Genomic DNA, 21,927 nt, shown 5'->3' with positions numbered 1-21,927 from the left:
TGGCTAAATAACAGGCACCTGGACATAGTCAAACTCCCAACTTTCACTTAATTCCAAGTCACTCAAATTCACCCTTGACACTAACCTCACCTTGAATGAACACATCACCAAGAACACCAAGCTGGCGCCTAGTGCCAACTCTCTCAACTGAAGGAAGCAAAACCATTCCCCGTAGAAAGTACACCAGAGCGTCTCTTTATGCTCTCATACTCTTGCATCTGAGCAGTGGAAAAGCTCCTCAGCCTGCAGACTGCATTAGCCCTTCTTAAGGACATCCTACAGCATTCCTTGTGAAGGATCTAAATAAATATGAACACATCACCACGACCACAGTATGCTAGACTACAATAATGCATTATTTTTTGCCTTCCCCACATACTCCGTACTCCAATTCCAGTGAATTCTGAACACAGCAGCTAAACTATGAGGTGCCCGTAAATATATTATCTCAGGTCATCTTAATACTCTACACTGGATCCCTGTTCTGAAAAGAAGTTTCTTTAAGGCCCTCTGTGTTTGCCATAGGACCGTGTTCCTTATTTATCCGCCCAACTGCATCTTCACAATGTTCACAAGATGCATGCCTTCTAGACTACTATGCTCCTTTTCCTACAACCTGGTAGTAGTTCCCAGATTCTGTAAAGGCAGACTTGGCGGACGTGCCTTTTCAGTTATCAAGGCACAAGCATGGAAAGAAAAACCCCACTTGCGATCCATACTGAATCCAGTCTTTTAAGATTACACAAGCCCCTAAAACGCTTCTGTTTCAATTCTGAGTCTCTCTCAGTAACAACACTATTCACCTGTTTGCATTTGATTCTCTCTTTAGCACCAGGACACCTCCAGGTAACTGCACATTTTATAAACCGAAATCACTAGCAACGTTTGACAGCCCACTCAGTCTTCAAAACCAGCTGCATCATCTACAAACCCATCATGACTAGCGCCTATTTGCTGGACAAGCGCACCACCTTCAGTGGCTGTCTGCTCACCCAGAGCCAGGGTTTCACCAGACTGAAGATGAACAGGAGAAAAAAAAAGATAACAAGGCAACAAGTCTTACTACTTGTGCACCCAGGATCTGGAACAACATCCCTGTATCCATTAGGGCCCAACTCGGATCCAAGTTAGGAAAGACACACCTCTTTAAATCTCATGGCAAAGTAACAATCCACTTCTACTCGTAGAACCCTGTTTCCCATCATAGCACTCATTTGACTGTATGTTTGCCTTTGACCCTGTACAGAACCCCTCTGCCTTTTTGCTATGTTCGCACAACATAAATATCACATACATAAGACACTTCTCATTCTATGCAAAGACCTGCAGACATATCTTCTGATTTTCTTTGCTTTGTAAAATGCATGATAACTGAAAAATGTATTATGAGAAATACTATTGCAAATGCCAATTACACTGCTCCGTGATATACTAATGTCAAACATGTCGATGAACGGCCAGTCACCTATAGTATAATGCTGAAGCGTTCATAATTGGAATATATAGTAAAAGGAATATCTGAGACCTGAGTGGCCGATTAGAAAAATGCATGTTGTGATGTATTTCTGAGGAACCGTAGCAAAATTCTTAATGATGTCTTAATAACCTGAAATCAATATAATCTTCAGGGGAAAAAAGAGGATGTTCAATAAGAGATCAGTCCCTAAGATACAAGTGCTGTTTTGTGACCACAGCTGTTAATAGGACTACAACTGTTTTTTAAATTATTTTTGTACAGTTTTTCATAAAGTGGGGAGGTAATGCCTGTCCTTTCCTAGGTTTGGCCACTCCTGTAGATTTGAAGCTGAAGTTGATCCCTATTCTGCAGCACATGCACCATGATGCCAGTCTAGCATCTAACACCCGACAGCTTCTACAGCAGCTGGTAACCTCGTATCCCTCCACCAAGATGGTCATTGTGACTCTGCACACTTTTACCCTACTTGCTGCATCATCTCTGGTTGATATCCCCAAGCAGGTAATTAGTTGCTTTAATTTTTATTTACACGTTTAAGAGATATTGAAATACAGCTGTGCATTATGTGACTATAAATCGATCTTTCTCCCCCTCTCTCTCACACACACGCAAAGTAATGACATTGCGTTGAGTAGCTACACAGAAAAGGTTGTCGATTGTTCATCCACCCATGCCCCAAACAAATCTTATGTATTTGAAACAATATAAAGAAATCTTGAAAAGGCTCAAAGACTGAGGGCCTGATTTAGAACTCGGTGAACGGGTTACTCCTGCACAACTGTGACGGATATCCCGTCTGCAGAAATATAAATCCCATTATATTCTATGGGATTTATAGTTCAGCGGACGGCATATCCGTCACCGTTGTGGCGGAGTAACCCATCCGCCAATTTCTAAGTCAGGCCCTGAGTTTTTCTATATAGTGGAACACAAAAAATGCTGTGTGAAGGGCCAGTATTATCACATCGCCAGGTGAGTGAGCTAGAATGTGGTATAACATAATAGGAATGCGTAACCTTGACACGTTATTAACCTTTAAAAGATTCTCGTACAGTATTTTCTGTGAAAACTATAACATGTATTCCAGCAGTCAACAACCCAATGAGTATTCATTGCTTATGTGTTCAAGTAAGACCAAGCTCTGAGCAGCAAGTGTCTCAGTGCAGCTATCTCCTGAATAAGACCGTCTGGTCACATGGAGCCAAGAGTTACCAGTTAATGGGAGTTATTCCTCAAAGGTAAAGGCAGGGAAAGAGCTTCTCTATAATTCTGCAGGAAAGGAGATTCATATTGGTTAAGTGTACTGTTCTCTGAAAGATTATTCTGTGTATTCTTTTGACAGAGGTTCGAATTATTCATGGTCCGAAGTATACACATACTCTTTTAGTTTTTTGTTTGTTTGATCAGACATGCCACATTTTCAGTGCCCTTATAGAATGGTGGGGAATAGTGGGTCAGTGTTACAATGCACATAGTGTTGCTTTACATTGACAACTGTTGATATATATTTAAGAGACCCACTACAGTTAAGCTTGAAATCCTGGACGAATATTGTGTACTTTCCGATCACTGTTCTATTTGGTCTAAATATCGCTTATTTTCTTTAGGAAATGTAGCATGTGCAAGTGCTGATGCCCTCATACATTTTGGCCTCCTCGGGCAGTCAGAGAACCTGAAATATCTTGTTGTACCATTTTCAAATGATAATGAAACCTACATAAAATTAAACGTGAGCTGTATACTATCAGGCTCAATAGCATTTTTAGGTCTCACCTGACGAAAAGCAGCGCATGTGTTGCTCTCGTCAGAGAGACCTTTTGGAATCGATTCTCCCGTGGGCTCATTCACGCGCCTGCATGGACAAAGATGGCTGCTCTCGCCATCTCTCCATAGCAGACAGCATGCGCGGGTCCGTGGGACAGTGGACAGTCCGCCGCCATCTTGTCTAAATAGTGCGTTCACCATGCAGCCGCGCTCACTCAGCCCCCCCTCGTACGTTCACCACTCAGCCGCGCTCGCTCACTCCTATTCGGGGCAGGGCAAGGCTGCCCACAGTCCCGGAAGCTCCATATGTACAGGTCCTGCAGCGAATCGGTTATGCCCCAGGAAGTCTCTTCTACGGCGCCAGTCTAACTCTGCTAACTTGCTCATCCTATTCTTCCGATACCCGCGATGCGCCCAGAACATGTGATAACTCAATGTAGCTGTCAGAAGGACCTTTTAAGAGGGCGGTGGAAAGTAGATGGGATTAGCATGTAAACATTACTGTGAAGTCTCTGAATTGTGCCTGTTGTAATCTGGAATCACCCAATTGCGTAGGTGTAATAACACAGATCAAGCGCCGAAATTAAGAATGCCTTTTACGTTGAATTGACGTACTGTTAACAGCTCTCTTAGGGCTTGATAGGGCTGTCAACCTCGCAGACGTATATGACCAGTGTACAACTTCCGTTTTTGTATCTGTTTTTACAAACAAACTATTCATATTATAAAAGAAAAATGGCAGTATGCATTACTGTACATTATCTGAATGTTCTACAAAATTGATCAAATTTTTATGTATTTGGCGCAAATTTTTTCTTAGGTAGAATCACTGTAGGCGGCATTCTATCCTTTTTGGCTAGAGAAGGTTCCATTTCAGCACGGTGTATAAGATGTTTGTTTTATCTTAACGTGCCGTTTATGTCACCATGATGCCTTTTCAAGATGGACGTCTCATTTTGAAAAACATTGCCACAGCCCATATTTGAAGTATTTCGTCTATGTCTACACGTTTTGTAGTCATGCCTTCCACAGTCGCCAGCCGGCTGTAATGCGCATCCGGATAAATCTCTACCACTGCGTGTGTTTTGAATTTGTTAAAGGAACCTGCCCAGGTGGCAACCTCTTTCAGTGTCACCTGGAGGGGGCGAGTCTGTCAAGGGAAACACAGGGACATAATGAAGGGGGAGTTGCCGTTGGGGCTGGCCATGCTTTGTCTGCTCCGTGATCAAAGCCAAGGCTGCAACAGCCCCACACACGACAAAGGCTCAATATTGGATTTAATAATCTCTAAAAGAGATTGCATTCAGCTAGACTCGATCCAACCGTGTGACTGGTCTGACCACCACATCATCACCTTCTTTATCAAGGAAATAGTGAAACCGATCTCTGTGCAATCTACAAGACCTAAAGTTTGGAAAAGAGACATCAGAAAAATCAACCCCATTACTTTTCCATCCTCCAGCTACAACCTACTTCTGCCCCCCATGGGATCTTCAGAAGTCCATGTCCTCACCAATCACTACCTTAATTCCATGACCAGGATAATAAATGAGGTAGCCCCCTTGCAACTAAAGAGAGCCTCCATTAAGGACTCCAAGCCTTGGTACAATGGAATGCTCAACGAAGACAGACACTCTCTCCGAGCCACAGAACGTACCTGGAGGTCAACTCCTTCTGCCAATCACCTAAATACACTAAGGAAAAAGAGAAACGCTTATTTCAGAAAGATCAAGCGCACTGAAGCAGAATTCTTCAGCCACCAACTAGACCAGGCAATAAATCGTCCCAAAAAACTCTTTGAACTAATCAAATCCCAATCTAAGGACCCTGCTCAACGTCCACAACACATAGATTGCCCACAACCCAGCTGTGAAGAATTCTCCGCCTTCTTCACCATGAAGACAGACAATATCAAGACGGACCTCCTGAATGATTTAATCTTACACACGGGACAGCACACGAAGACCCCCCCAAAAAGGCCAATGGCACCTCACCATTTCCCATCACAGCCTAACCTAAAAAATGATGCCGACTGGTCATCCTTTTCGACATACTCCGAAGAAGCCATTGGTAAAATACTTGGTGCCATGAACCCTGCCAATCACTTCTCCGATCTCCTACCCGCTAACGCGGTTAAACACCTTACCCCACTTCTTCTGCCTCTCTGGACTAAGATCATAAACAGTTCACTTCAACAAGTTTGCATTCCGGACACCCTCAAAGTGGGCCAGGTCTCACCCATTCTTAAGAAATCCTTGGCCGACCCTACGGATCTAAATAATTATCGGCCTATTTCCAACATCCCTACATTGGCCAAACTCCTGGAAAAAGGTGTACTCCTCCAACTGACAAAGCATATCGACCATTTTGACCTGCCTAATAAATACCAATCAGGCTTCCGTGCAGGTCACAGTACAGAATCAGACATGACACATATAATTGATGACGCGCTACAAATCCTGGATCAGAATGGATCATGCCTACTCATCCTGCTGGACCTATCCTCCGCTTTTGATACGGTCAAACACGAGAACCTGTTGGATCTTCTGAAGCACAGAATGGGTTTATCAGGTTCAGTGTTAAACTGGTTTACCTCATTTCTCCATAATCGAACACAACAATTCATGGTCAACAACACTATGTCTAAACCCGTCCCAGTAACATTAGGAGTACCACAAGGGTCCTCTTTATCCCCGACTTTGTTCAACCTCTACATGGAACCCCTCACCGAAATTCTTCAAACTTCTAACGTCCAATATCACATGTACGCTGACGACACTCAATTATACCTCAAGATCCACACCTTAGACGATATCAAACTGCTCAACACAATGCTTGGGAATACCCAGATATGGCTGGCAAAAAACCATCTCAAACTAAATGCCTTAAAAACCGAGTTCCTGCTTATAGCTCCACCAGCCCAAGTCCCTGTAATGCAAGATTGGATAAAACACCTTACGGCACTCAACGTCCAACCAATCGTCGTTGACTCAGCGAAATCTCTGGGAATAACTCTTGACAGTAACCTCAGTACGCAAAAACACATCAGCAACGTTACAAAGGGAGCTAACTTCCAGATAAACACACTGAGGAAGTTGAAACCCTTCCTGCCAACCAAGGACTTTAAGCAAGCAGTTCAAGCACTTGTCATCCCCAGAGTCGATTATGGTAGCGTCTCTCTTTGCGGCCTACCCAAGGCAACCACAGCACCATTAAGAGCCACAATCAATGCTGCAGCGAGACTCATCACTGGGTCTAAAAGAAATGTTCACATCTCACCGGACCTCAAATCCCTGAATTGGCTACCCCTGGAAGCCAGAATTTACTTGAAGATAGCGTGTATGACGCATAAAGCCATGCACCACAAAACACCCAGTTACCTATCACAGAAGTTAACAATCTCCAGTGGTTTCAGATCCTCTAGAAGTGCGGAAAACGTAATTCTAAAACCACAGAGATTCAACAGGAAAAAAACATACAACCGTACCTTCTCAGGGATGGCACCAAGATTTTGGAATGCCTTACCACCTGAAACCAGACTTAACCCCTCTATTGCCTCCTTCAAAAAGGAAGTCAAATCAATTCTCATGGCCAAATTCACTTGAGTACGGGCCAAAGACGGGTTGTGATCTTCTTTAATGTTCCAATTACCCGGGCTAGGACAAGGGTCCAGCTAAGTTTTGGACATTCCATCTTACTCTTCCCTGATGCAAGGGGATAGAGTCCCGTTGTACCTGATCACTTTGTTTTTGCAACATGTTTTTCTGTATAGATGTTACAATGTGCCTTTGATTTACGTATAAAAACTCTATTGACTGTTAAGCGCTCTGATACCCGCAAGGGTCTTGTTCGCGCTCTATAAAACTTTTCAAATAAATAAAGAAGAGGAGCAGGAGAGGTTACCCCACTAGTGTGAAGGTGAGCCGCCGGCTAATCAGGGGAGTTGCTAGGTACATGGAATGATTTCTCCATCCCTGCAGTCTGGTCCCATGGATAGACACAGTTACAGAACAGTATGCTTATCTACGGGGAAGATGCTACAAGCACAGGAGAACACTTTGGGCGTGCAGGTTTTTTGCTTTTTTTAAATTATGCGCAATACGTAAGGTCACAAAGTTATATGAGTATGAACTTCTGCGGAAAGTTTGGATTTTTGCAATGCTTTTAATATTGCACACTACATTTTCACAATATTGCGTGCACGTGTAATTTGAAATAGCTTTCCCTCGTGAGTGTTAAAATACCCACTATGAAAAGTCATGTAAAGTATGCAGTCGCGAACAAAATTCTTATTGCAATTCTCATTTGAAAGCTACAATGTATATATTTTGAAACTAGAATATTAGTGGGAGAATATAACTTCGTTTTTTAGGGAGAACCATTTACTGCACGTTTAAGTTTAAGAGTTTGGAAACTACTTTTGGGAGTCGGAAAGTAGAAAACTCTCTGAACGTCAGGAAGACCACATAGCCGGGTACTACACACAACGATTTCGGGAAATATAACGCAATTGTATACTGCTAATGTTTATGTGATGTCTCCAATGGCATGCCAGTTGTGCGGGAATGCCAAACCCTGATTAAGTATACCCCCATAGAATAGGGGTGTGCTATGCTCACTCCCCACCCACAATGGTTTCACCTGGCCTAGTATCTCTCCCAATTTATGTTCGCCCATCTGCAGCTGTACCGGCACGTGCAGCTGCCCACCAGCTCATAGACAGCAGATTGCTTTCACTGCCCAGTGTAATGTTGTTTTGCTTGCTTTATTTTTCTGCATCCTGCGGTTTACGGTTGTCTGCTATGTGGGCACCGGGGGTCCGTGCCTGCTCCTGGCCGCCCACACTAGTATGTGATGTGCTCTATCCACTGGCTAGTGTCTGCCTCATTAGTTATCCCTCGACAGCACTGTCATGATTGGCTGTCTTCCACATTGGACTCTGCGTGGTAAGGGTAGCAAGACTCCCTTAGTGTTGATTCAGGTGGTTGCAGTGGTCGAGCAGTTGAGACTTGTTTAGAGGAGGTGTGTTTTTCCCAGATACAGATTAACACTTAAGCTGTTATTATTCTTTGTGTCTTGCTGCTGTCTGTTATGATAGGTTATTATCTGTATGTATTGAGATCTATGGAAACTTTGACCTCTTTGCCTGGCACAGGGAAGCCGTGGTCTCAGCCTCTGACATGGCACTGACGCAGTGTTCTGGTCCTATTTCATTTAGTTAAAGCCATTTTCTTTGCTATACAATTCCATTAGCAAAGCAATGGCTCTAACTTAATCACAGGAGAGACCTGTTGCATTTTCAATGCTTGTTGCATTGGTTTCCCCTTTCCATGTTTGGTAGAATGACGTTAAGATGGTAGTGTTGGGGAGTATTCTTGTTTGCTGCCAAAAAAGTTATTTCGGGTGTTAGTCTGTTACCAGCCTTAATCTGGGTAGGCACTTCCCCGTACGGATCAATTGAGTACCCTGACATATCCTTTGAAAAGGGCGGAATGCGTCTCTGATATAGGAGTTTATTATGTGGCATCACAAATGCACTATTTTCCTGAATGGTGAAATGTGGCACTGAGTAGGTAACATAGTCTGTTAAATGGATGCCTTGGTAGTGAGGAACCTAAATACAAGATTCTTGCCCCAAAGAAGATGCCCCAAGAGGGCTGATAACTTGTATCATTGTTGTCTCTTAAATGGAAATGCGTGTTTAACTAGATTGTAAAAAAGAAACCCTTTACACCACCAGCACAGATGTAGTTATTGAGAGATATTTGAAATTTTCATCTGGAGGGAAGCTCGGCCACATGGGAAGACCGTGTCAACACATCTCTGGAAGACATATGATGAGAAACACTTCATACTTCTGACAATGACAGAAAATACACAGGGTACTGGTAAATGAACGGTCCCGTAAAGATCGAAGCAAATATATATGTAGCACCTGGGATCAAGACTAACCTGAGTTGATGGCAATATTGTTTAGTCTTGCATCAACAGAGTGGAAGGCTGCATGTCCTAGGCTCACAAGCTCTGCTCATGGTGAGGGCTCTTCTCCCTGTTCACACAGTAGCCTGGAAGCTTCCCCACCTGTAACAGGCTGGTCCGTACGGCTGAAGTTTTTTTTTTTTTTAAAGTTCCAAAACCTTTATTATCACCTGACACAGTCATACATCTCACGCCTACAACCTCACGGGCCGGCTCCAGATAACACTTCCCCACATATTCCCCCATTCTATACACAGCCACGTGGCCGACAACCCGGAGGTCCGGCGGCAGATACCTGTTGATCAAACATGACAGTAGAACTATGAAATGCCCCATGATCCCTGGGCAACGAGCTTAGCACTTTGTCCATTAGGCGCAGCTGCTCTGTGCGCTACCTGCAATCTGGAGGCGTGAATGTTCAGGAGCAGAACCCCTTTCAGCAGTCCACAAGCATCGCACTCCTGAAGGGCAAACAATCAGATCCCCCTTAGTTGACCTCTACAGCCCCAGAGTCAGCAACCACCTGTACCTGGTTTTCCCCTGCCGCGGAGGCGGTGTATGCCGCCAAATACTCTTTAAACGGGTTCCAAACGTCACTCGCTCTGCTATTTAATGGTTGCGTCTCGGCGTATATAGCACTCTGCTCCTGGCAGTACAAGAGATCCCCTATCCATTCCTTAAATTTCGGTGCGCGCCCTCTGCCCCAACGACATGCCACTCTCCGCTTCGCCAACAATAGTGCAATGCTCCCCAATTTGCGAGTCATCTTAGGTATCGATACCGTATAGCCCAACAGCATCACAAGCGGATCAAACTCCACCGCATCCCCCAACATAGCCGCCAATGCTGTATGCACCTGCAACCAGTAGTCAGCCACTCTTGGACACAACCACGCCAAGTGCAAAAAATCTGCTCCTTCCGCATGGCACCTCTCACACCTATCATTGTCCGAAAGTCGAAATCTAAGCTTTTTAACTGGCGTGTAATACATTCTCTGCAAGAACTTGTAATGGATAATACGCAGTCGGCTACTGGAGGATATCTGGGAGGTGAGCTCACAACAATACGTCCATTGCTCCTCCGTTATGTCCCTGCCTAGTTCGATTCTCCACTGCTGGAGTGCTCTACAGTCCAACCTTCCACTGTGCGCTCGAATACTGCTGTATAGTTGAGAGACTAAATGCCTACCATCCGTAGATGTAAGCAGGACTTGTAGAGGCCTCACTATGTCAGGTTCCTCCGGGAAGCGCGGCAAAATCTTCCGCAGCCCCTGCCGCAGCCGGACATAGTAAAAAACATCCAGCGGAGTAGGCTGATATCCACCAAACAACTGCTCTTTCGTCTTGAACCGACCACTAGCGAAGAGGTCGCCCCAATGCCGAATTTTTATTTTAGCGCACAGCCCCTGGAACCCTCCTTCCTGCAACAGCGACAAGTCTGGGTGATAAACCAGCGGCAAGGTCGGAGCATACATAAAGTCAAGCGCCAGACGACGTAGTATTCGCTGCCACGCATCTACCATGCACGGCACCGTAGTGAATGGCGTATCAAGGGCGCGGATTGGGCCCTGAAGAATACCAGTCAGTGGTAGAGGTCGGGATAGCCAGTCCTCCACCGCCAGCTGCGGCAGGAATGGCGCAGGCGCAAACCAATGATATGCAAAATGGGCCTGCGCACTCAAATAATACTCTAGAAAATCAGGAACATCAAATCCGCCACAATCGTACGGCCGAGTTATAATCGACCATGCCAGTCGAGGCTGCTTACCAGCCCAGAACAGCCGCAATAATTCAGAACGCAACGTCCGAAAGAAATACGCACCCGGATAGTACGGGATGTTCTGGAAAAAATATAAAAAGCGAAGTAAGACCACCATCTTGATCAGCGAGGCCCTGCCCGCCATGGTAAGCGGCAGAGACACCCAGCGAGTAACATCCTCTGCCAGCTTAGTTATGGCCGTACCATAATTCAGCCGCAACGTCTCCTCCCAGACCTTTGAGATCTGGACCCCCAAATATCTGAGATCCGACTCACACCATTCAAGCGGGTAGTCCAGGGGAAAGCGGCCCACTGCAGTCGTCAGGGGAAAAAATTGCGACTTCTTCCAGTTTATTTGAATGCCCGACAGGCGCCCAAACACCAAAAATTCTCGGAGCAGCGGATTAAGGTTAACCTGCGGATCCACCACATACAACGTTAAGTCATCAGCATAGAGAGACACATCAATCTGCCGTTGGTAACATTTAAAGGCACTCTGCTTATGCAATTGTCGGATACGGCACGCCAGAGGTTCGATCGCAATAGCGAATAGCAATGGGAAGAGCGGGCACCCCTGCCTGGTACCCCTAGTCAGCGGGATCGAGTCGGACACCTCACCATTAATTAGCACTCTCGCTTTCGGGTCTGTATAGAGCAATTTTATCCATGCAACAAATATTTTGGGAAAGCCCATCCTGTACAAGATGGCAAACAGGTAATTCCACTCAACCGAGTCAAATGCCTTGGTGGCATCAAGAAATACAGCCGCCACGGGCAGTTCCGGCGCTATCATATTGATCAAGGAAAAAAGCGTACGCAAATTACTAGCAGTCGAGCGACCCGGGACAAACCCCGACTGATCTGGAAGGGCAATTTTTGTCATGAGCAGGGAGAGCCTAGTGGCCAGTACTTTCGCCAGAATCTTTGCGTCACAATTGATTAGAGAGAGCGGCCTATATGAATCACACTCTGCTGGGTCTTTACCTGGCTTCAACAGCGAGGTAATCAGTACCTCCCTCATTGTCCCCGGTAACACTCCCACCTCCAGTGATTCCTCATACACCTCCCGAAGCACCGGAGCCATGACATCTATATAGCATTTATAGAATTCCGCTGGCAGTCCATCAAGCCCCGCCGCCTTACCATTACTCAGAGACATAATCGCCTCCCGTATCTCATCCAGTTCAAAAGGAGCTCCGAGAAACTGCCTATGGTCATCGCTTAACCAACATAACGCCACATCATCCAGAAAGTCCCCAAACACCGCCTCCCCACCACTGCGGGCTTCATATAACTCCTCATAATGCTCAATAAATTGACCTAATATTCCCTTCGTATCTTGATGTAGGGTCCCTCCCCGCTCTCGTATCTCTAATATGTGTGTGGGTCCCCGTGAATGCCTAGTAATCTCCGCTAAGGCGCGACCTGGTCTCTCTCCTTCGCAATATCGGCGGGCTTGCCAATATCAGCCCCTGAATTTGGACTCCCTATCTGCTTCCTGCTCGTAAAGCGTGAGCCGTTCTCGGAATTCCTTATGGATCGGACCCATCGGTTCCTGGGCCATCCTGGTTTCCAGCTCCGCTAGTTCCGTCTCTAATTTGGTGAGCGAGCCTTGTATTGCTTTTAGTACACCAAAGCTCTTAGATATGTAGTATCCCCTGACCGTCACCTTAAACGACTCCCATATGGTCTCAACACTGTCCACCGACCCCTTGTTGCAGGGAAAAAACTCAGCTATCTCATCCCCCAATTCTGCCTGGAAGACCGGATCCAATAGTGCCGTGGGTTGCATACGCCACCTGGGAGCTGCCCTGCTGTATCCCGGGATTGCCACCTGTACCAATACCGGACAGTGATCCGAATACGACCTCGGTAAGTGCGCCACTCGACCTAAATCCACCGCCAAGCCAGTAGATCGAAAACAGTAATCAAGCCTGGCCCAAGAGTTGGCATAAGTTGTGAAGTGTGTCCCCTCCCGGACTCCAGCATGCACAAACCTCCAACTATCTACGAGTCCCCCTTCTGCCACTATTCCCGCCATTGCGTCCCTCGCTCCCTTATTGTATTGCGGGCTGCCATCCGACCTGTCTAGCCCTGAGGTCACTGTGAGATTAAAATCCCCCCCCCCCCCATATAATATGCATGGAACCCGTGTTCAGTATCTTGCCCCATAGCATGGTGAAGAAGGCAGGCGAATCCACATTTGGCCCATAGCAGTTCACGATTGTGACCGTATCCGTTCCAAGTCTGCCCCACAACAAGACAAATCTCCCTTCCTTATCCGTAAGGTCACCTAGCATCACAAACGGCACCGCCTTCTTGATCAGTATCGCCGTGTCCCTGGCATACCCTGAATATGAGGAGAAGCTCCGCACTGCCGCCCATTTGCTTGCAAAAGTGTAATTGGCCCGGGGACTAAGATGCGTCTCCTGTAACAATGCGATTTGCACCTTATGCTGTTCCAGATAAGCCACCACCCTCCTACATTTCCTTGCGTCATTTAACCCCCGGACATTCCAGGTTACGACAGTGACGTTTGACTTACGCGCTTTGTCAGCCATGCGTCGTTAAACTCCCAAGATCCAAAGTAGTCACCCAGAACTGCATGCCATGACCACCCCGGATACCTACCGCCCAACAATAGCCCCCCTCACCCCCATCAGATCGAATATTCAGAAGTGGCCCTGTCAGTAGCGCATCATACTCCAGCCCACGCCCTCCTCCATAGACAAATACCCCACACCCGGTGCTAAGCTCTCTCGCCCGTTCTGGAACTACAAACATACAAACCATAACAGCATCCCCTGTTCCCACCCTCCTCCCACTGAAGCAAACCCCAACCTGCCTGTCCTGTATCCCCCCCTTCCCGCCCACAATTGCCCCAAACACCAGGGCAAGTACATTCCCCAACCCCCAAACATGTACTAGGGTGTTTCCCATCAGGAAGCGAACCTAGGTGGCACCACCAATTCCCTCCCCAGAAACGCCAGCCCGGCCACACATTGTGCAGTCCGGCTCGACAAAACGAGGAGGCGTCCGGCGCTAGAACTAGATCCACCTGGGTCCCACAATAAGCAAATTACTGCCTCCCTTATCAGCTACCAACACTGTGCCACACCCTGTGCAGCCTTATAAGGATTCTGCTGCTGCGTCGGCGCCCCACAACCCACTGCCAACTCACCATGCTCGCAGCCACGCAGCACCCAGGTCTAACCAACCCCCAGCGCAATGTCTCACAGCCAGGAATCCCAGTCTCAACTCACGGGCAACCCCCTCATCTGCACGTGTGGTCTAATATGCCAGCTACAGTCTCCCCACTCACAGTTCACCATCCACCAGCTCCTCACGCCTGGGGTCCACGTCGTTCTCCGCTCCAGCCTCTGATCTGCGGGAGCGCTTGTACTGTTTAATGAAGTCCTCCACCAACTGAGGATTCGTGAAGAACTTCTGTCTCCCCTGGTACGTGACCCGCAGGCGCGCCGGGTAAAGCAATGCATAATCCAGTTGCAAGTCTCGTAGTTTCGCCTTAACCGCTATAAATTTCCGATGTTCCTCCTGCACCATCGGAGTGAAATCTGGATACAGCGTGAAGGAGTTGCCATCATAGGATAACGTGCGCGTACTCCGTGCGGCCCTCAAGGCGGCGTCCCGGTCGCGATAATTGAGCATCCGGGCGATGATCGGCCTGGGCGCCGCTCCCGGTTTTGGTCTGGGGCCTAGGGCTCGGTGCGCCCTTTCCACAATAAATTGGGGAGAAAAAACCTCCGATCCAATCGCTGTCGCCAACATCTTCTCCACATATTCCTCCATTTTGCCCACATTCGTCGACTCCGGAATACCTACGATGCGTACATTATTCCGCCTGCTTCGCGCTTCCAAATCCTCATTCTTAGCAGCGATGAGGCGCAGCAGATTGTCCATTCTGGATAACTGTGAGGTGTGTCGTGTCACCGTGTCCTCAGTGTCAGATATCCGCTGTTCCGCCCCCGTTATCCGTTCCTCTTGGACGTCCAACTTCTGCACCACCGCATCCATACGGGACGACATTCTATCCACTTTATCAGCAATCGTCGCAAACCCCTGACGCATCTCTCGCAAGACATCTTGTAAATTGGGCGCCGCCTCCGCCGATCCTCCCGCCGTCACCGGCGGCTCTGCTGGACCACGAGTCTCCTCCACAACCTTGAGCGGCTTCTTACTAGCCTCAAACGTGAGTTTGGGCTGTCTCGCATCCGTCCTGCCCATCCTGATCTCCGGTCAGAGCACTCCGCCAACAGCAGCAGACGACCCCTCAGGACCAGAAGCGGCGCCGATGTTCCCTCCGCACTGCCCAGGAGCTGCTGTCCCACTTCACACAGCAAGCACAAGCTTTCCGTATACCCAAGCGCAGTGTAGTAGTCCAGTCGCCACCAGCTTCACCCTCCGCGCACTCTCACCGGTCTCCGCTGTCGGCCAGCAGCCGCGCCAGCTCACCAGGGACGCAAGCCACGTGCAGTCCGCGCCGCCGTCCAGCACAGCTCACCCGACCTCCTCAGCGGTCACTAGCGAGGCCACACTTGCCGCAGTGCTCCCAATCTCCTCCTGGGTTCTCAGCCGCACTCACTGGCTTCCAGTCCCTCCAGGCCCAGTGTCCCAGCACATTGTCTTCTCACTCGCCCATCAGTGCTCCAGACCGGCCTTCCTCGGTGCCTGGGAGCCCTCCGCTCCGAGTTGTCCACGCTGCCCAAGACAGGGGGGTGGGGCCAATACCACTCGCCCCTACGCAGTCCAGATGTCGCTCGACTCCCCCAATGCACACAGCCACCGAGCGCACCTCGAAAGCGCGCTTCACCCGGGAATGGGCGAAAAAACTGCGCTCTACCAATGCGGAGGGGGGGGGGTGGATCTCCCCGTCAAAGAGCGCCTCCAGCTCCTTCAGCAGGTCCCCGATCTGCCCCCCTCCGCATCCACCGCCAAGGCGCCGTGTCCCTCTGTTGCGTCTTTCCCGGTCCCAGCGTCCACGGCCTGCGGCCGTTATCGCAGCCCCGGCCTCTCCTAGCTGCTGGATCCGGCAATGCAGCCCCGCTTTCCTATACCACTCTCGCGCCGCCGACAGCGAGGCGTCGTTCTCCGGCACCGGTCGTCCGTTTCCTCTCAACGGCGGCCAGTACCCTCCGGTCACCTCACCGAAGCTCCGCTCTCAATTTTGCCACCCAGGTGCCCCAAAGAAGGATGATTTGGCGGATAATTACCGCCGGACAGCGGGAGCCCTACGCGAAGGCTTCCATTCACCAGTGCGCCACCTAGCGCCACCCCCGTACGGCTGAAGTTGGCTTGTGGAGCAAGAGGGCTTGAAGGACCAAGGATGATAGATGGAGGAAAGGAAGGATGTTAATCATAAGAATCTTTTTCTTGTGCCTGTCATTTCAAGGAAGCACCATTCTCCTGAAAAAGTAAGCATAACTAGCTGTAAGACCGTCCCTGTCTAAGACAGTAAACATTCTAGTGTATGTTTTGAGGAGTCGTGCATGATTCTTCAGGGCCATAGGATCAAACCTACTAAAATGGTGTCTCCTAGGCCATTAATCATTGGACCTGCTCCCACCAACAAAAAGGCATACCAGTGGGCAAGTGGTGTGGTTAGCGGGCTGGTAGTCCTGCGAGGGCTTGGAGCATCTGGAACAACTGAATGTCAAGAACTCACTCGGATATAAAACCATACAGAGAGAGGGCCCTCACCTCAAAGGGACAGGGCTCAAATACAACTATGTCAAAAAACGATTCCCTTTGGGCAATTATCGCATGTTCAAATCCACACATTCAATCATAAACTCAATTGTTAAAGAGTTTCAACTCTAATAATATTCACAGTACCATATGGAAACACCAATATTAAAACATGTGTTTGTTATTTAAAAGTTATAGCACAAGTAGTATTCCATACATAAAAACAACCCACAAGTCGTGAGTTCAAGCGTCCATTATATCCTGACATAAAACACTACTATTCATTATAATAACAATAAAAAATGTCAATTAAAATTCATGGTAATACTTATTCTTAAAACACCCCAGCAGAATAGGACACTAAGAGATATAAGGGAGAAAAGCAGAAAGGAGAAGAGTGAGTAAAATATATAAAATAGAGGGCAACTACGACAGTCTCTCAATATCGAGGCGATATAGGAGAACCGAGACCAAGAAACGTACTGGTTAAGCGTACTTGGATTTCTACAACTGAGAACTTTATTCTATATCCCTATGTAGGAACAGGGAATATTAGTGTAGGGAAAGCAGTGCTTGGCGGTCATTAAAACTGGTACTAAAGAGTGAACTCGCACAACCCGGAAGTGGTTATGTTATTACGATTGAATGTGTGGATTTGGACGTGCCCAAAGGGAATCGTTTTTTTACATTAAGATCTCACTCCGCGCCTTCAGGGGAAAATGCAGTATAACGGTCATATGCCCTGTGTGCTTTTAACCATTAGCTTGGTGGCATTAAAATAAAACAATTGACATATACAACCATAGACATATTTTTAGGTTTTCCATGTGTCTGTTTCAGAACATCCACACTCAATAGAGAACCAGTGACGTAGATATCATACATACTATACATAGAGGACATTCAGTAAAGGTTAGCCCACTTTACGGTAGGGTTAGTAGAGGCTAGATTCCAGATGTTCATCAATGAACAACACCAGTAAAAAGACTATCTACAGATTGCGACAGTCCTTTATACCCCAAGTCCTTTCAGTAGCACTTACGAGCACACCACTGGTGAGAAGCCAAGCACACTCAATATTGTAATATCCGCATTTCCTTCGCTTTCTCTCATGAGGCATCTTCTTTATTTTTGTGAACATGCATAAAACACATACTGTAGACCACAGTGCATCAGAAAGTAATTATGTATACTTTTTAGGTCTCGCCTGACCCAGCGCATGCGCTGGTCTGGCGAGACTTTTTGAGAGGGCTCCAAAAAGTGCTACCAGGCCAGCCTAGAGCTACAGTGCATGTGCGCGGGCGCGCGCGCCGCGCTTTTCCGCGATTACTTTCGCGGCCGCACGGCCGCTTGGCATAGCCAATAGGTCTCGCTTTTGGGACCTTATAAGTATTTAGCTATGCAACTGTTGCATGGCTAAACACTTATAAGGTCCCAAAGGCGAGACCTATTGGCTATGCCAATGCTTGTTTCTAAAGGCTGCTGGATATAGCTATGCCGGGGAATACCTCATCATACAGCTAATGAGTTGCATATCTGCATTCTTGGATTATCACAACCTTGCAGAAGATATATCTATATTAGAGAACTGTGTGAAGTCTTGAATGGAGAGTAGATGAACATTGACATGCCCCTTCTGATCTAGAAAGCTAGTCAAGTCGCGTTTACAAATTGTATAGAATTGTAGCAACACCTGTAATTGACTCTCTGTTCTGCACTGTAAAAATGCTGTGATTGGAACTCTTATTTCCTTTTTTATTTTCTAAAATTAAGGGGTGTGTGTGTCTGTCTGGCTGTCACCAGTAGGTAGTTATAGTTGTTTCCATAGGAAAAGCATTCTTTTGACTTGCTTATGACGTTGGTGCTGTTTGACGAAAATTTCCCAACAAAGTGTCAAGTTAGGTCTTGTTGTGCATGTAAAGTTTCAGGGCAATCAGTCAAGTGTGGGCCGAGAAAAAGGGGGAGGTTATTAAAAAAAAAAAAAAAAAAAAGTGTTTCCCCATGTTAATTCCCATGGACTCGCCTGCAGCCTGAACCGCTGTATAAAATTACACCAAATTTGGAAGAAAGCTAGTTTTTGTTCCGCAGACTGTGCTTTTTGTTATTTGGTGTAAACCCATTCAGTAGTTTGCAAGATATTAAAGGAAATCCAAATTTGTATATCTGTGACCTCAAATAATTACAACTGCGTGCAGAGATCTGCAGAGCTCTGATTGGCTGCCAACACTTTGACCAGGAAGTGTTGGCAGTCATCTTGGGACTCTGCTTCAATCGAGTCCCCAAAAAAACGCATATAAAGATAAAAGGGGGCAGGGTAAGAATACCCTAATCCTTTAGCCTTGGTCCTGGAGAATTTGTTATTAATTCACTGCGCAAAATATTTGGAACCCCTCCATAAGCCTTGAAAGGCCTGGGTCCCCCATCCTCCGGGGTAAAATCCAGTTTAACGGGGGCATGCAACCCCCTCCTTGTGCCTTATTAGGAAACAAGGACTCTGTAGGAAAATGCCCCTTTTTGTTATGATCACCCCCACTTTTTGCCACTGGGACTGATGTGCACTGGGTCCCTGCTAACCAAGCCCCATTGCCAGTGCTCTTTCCCTAAAAAGAAGGTAACATTGTCTAATTGTAACACAATTGTCACACACTTTGGTTCTCCTGTAAGTCCATAGTAAGTGATACCCCTGTTACGTAAGGCATGGGTACCAAAGAGGGTCCCTAAGTGCATCATGTATTATGCCACAGTAAGGGACCCCACTGCAAATTGCATGCAGGCTGCCATTGCAGACTGCGTGTCATGGTGCAAACCATGAGTGAAAACACAACATGGCACAGTCTCTCTGTGTCATGCCAAAGTCATTTCATGCAATATATGTAAGTCACCCCTACAGCAGAACTTGTAGCCCTAAGGCAGTGTGCATTATATTACATGCAAGGGAATATCAGCATGAGCAGATATGCTCCTGTGCGGTCTAGTTTAATTACTAGATGGTACAAGTTAACAGGAAAGCCTTCTTAAGTATATGTACTGGGCACTGGTCATTACGAGTTGCCCAGCTACATGATGGTTTTACTGAAATCTATGTTGTTTGGTATGAAACACCATGTCTCAAGTCTGTACTGTTGCCTGTACTAGATTTTGTTTTTAGATGCACACAGAGGGCACCTCTTGGGCCCCCTGAAAAACATACCAGTATCTAGTTTGCTGGCTGGCTGGTTTCATCAAGCCTGCTACCACAGACCAGTTTCTGATCCCCTGCAGTTGAGAGCACATGCTATCTAAAGCCAGAAACCGTGCCTCCTCAGGAGGAAGGTGTTCACTCCTCCTCCAGCAGGATGGCTAGTGATTTAGCATATTAAGGCCAGAAAGCTTCAAAGCCCTTGCACCTTTTATATGCAACCCTGGCTTCCCCCAGACGTGGGAGATGCCACCCCCTACCCTGAGGCCCATTTAGTACCTGGGAAGGTGACAAATTTAGCTATGCAAATAGGCGTGTTGCACCTCCAGGCTAGTCACACCCCTAAGGTGGGCTACCTGACGTGCTCCATGAAAGAAGGATTCCACCGTCTTGTTTTTGGTGGAATTAGGAACTCTGGGACAAAGTAATGTCCACTCCCCACAGGAAGTGGTCATATAGGGGGTGTAGTGAGCCCAGATGAAAATAGCCTATTGGCTACTACCATTCACTTCCATTAACGTCCCTAAATTTAGTAATTTGGTTGCTCCCTGCCTCTTCCTTTGGCCTCTCTGCGGAGCAGGCGGACATTTTTGAGCCGCAATCATGGCTGCCCTAAGACCTCTTGTCAAACCGAAGATTCTTAAGAAATGAACCAAAAAGTTCATTCGTCATCAGTCTGATCGTTATGTCAAGATTAAGCGTAACTGGCGCAAACCACGAGGTATTGATAACAGAGTGCGCAGGAGGTTTAAGGGCCAGATCCTGATGCCCAACATTGGTTATGGTAGTGATAAAAGGACCAAGCACATGTTACCCTCAGGCTTCCGAAAGTTTCTGGTACACAACGTGAAGGAGCTGGAGGTGCTAATGATGAGTAACAAGTCCTTCTGTGCTGAGATCGCCCACAATGTTTCATCCAAAAACCGCAAGACCATTGTAGAGAGGGCCGCTCAGCTCGCCATCAAACTCACAAATCCAAACGCCAGACTGCGCAGCGAGGAGAACGAGTAGACCGCTCTTACTTTGCAGCTGTTATTTGCAAATAAAAACTGTAAACTTCCAAAAAAAGAAAAAAAAAAAAATTTGGTTGCTCCCTGACACCAGAAACTCCGATTTTTCTGAAAGAAGAACAAGAACAAAGAAGAGTCGAAGATACGAGAACTGTGGACTTTGGTGCCAAACCCTGCCTGCCCACACCTTTCCTGACAATTCCAAAAAGCCAACTCGTACTGCTTCTGTGTAGCCTCCCAGAGCCTTGGAGGGCTGCTTGCACTTCACCAACCAGCCACCATCTCCCTTGAAGTGGAGGAGCCACTTCCCTGCAGCCACCGACCACAAAGTCTGGTTCACCATCTGTTCACCCCCATTGATGCAGCAGCAGCCCAGGAGAAGTTTCCTAAAGCTCTCCGAAGTCAGGCCTGTCCCTCCAGTGACTTTCGAGACGCTAGATTCTCCAGCACCAATACCCGGGGTACCAGAGCCCTTGCAGCAGTCCAGGCTTTTTCAGTTTCCTGCCCAGGCACCAACATCGCCAAGCCAGACCTACCTACGTGGGACGCCAGCATCAGAGAGGCCATCATCATCGAGAGTGGATCTGTTGTCCTGTTTTGCCCCACCTCCAGGTTGACCAAAAAAGTGAGCGCCTCCAACACAAGCAACTCGTTGGACAAAATACCTCTGCACCTGAGCCCCACATCTCAGGTCCGAGCCTACCCACTGTGCACCCTTGCTTCAGAGACTCTCAAGAGCTGAGCCCCCCCTTTGATTTCCTTATTGAGTGTGTGCCACATTTATTGATTCTGTGTGTGCAACAAATGCCTAACACTGCCCTCTGATAAACCTAAACTGCTCGACCACACTACCACAAAGAGAGCATTTGGGATTTTGAAAGAAAGCCCTTGTAAACTAATAAGGGTCATCTGGACTATACCCCTTAGGTGCACAACATAAATAGTCTGCTTCCTATAGACCCCATCCCCTGGGGCCAAATAAAATAACAAAAGGGTGAGGGGGCTGCGTGGCCCTCCTCCCCAAGCCTTATTAGGCCCCGGAGATTCCATTTCCT

The 21,927-nt window shown here is 47.3% G+C and overlaps 1 protein-coding gene and 1 pseudogene across 1 annotated transcript in view; both read left to right on the top strand.

Moving 5' to 3' along the window:
* Positions 1 to 21,927, top strand: part of INTS7 (integrator complex subunit 7) — a 293,620-nt gene that overhangs the window by 85,575 nt on the left and 186,118 nt on the right. Inside the window, exon 6 of the mRNA XM_085612860.1 lies at positions 1,779 to 1,978. Coding sequence (XP_085468986.1) covers positions 1,779 to 1,978 — 200 coding nt within the window. The remainder of the gene's footprint in view (positions 1 to 1,778; positions 1,979 to 21,927) is intronic.
* Positions 20,417 to 20,914, top strand: LOC146821814 (large ribosomal subunit protein eL32 pseudogene; annotated as a pseudogene).

Source organism: Triturus cristatus, chromosome 6 (genome assembly GCF_964204655.1).
Source record: "Triturus cristatus chromosome 6, aTriCri1.1, whole genome shotgun sequence".
NCBI classification, from domain to species: Eukaryota; Metazoa; Chordata; class Amphibia; order Caudata; family Salamandridae; genus Triturus; species Triturus cristatus.
The sequence above is the reverse complement of the archived record's forward strand: the minus strand, read 5'-3'. Positions and strand labels throughout refer to the sequence as shown.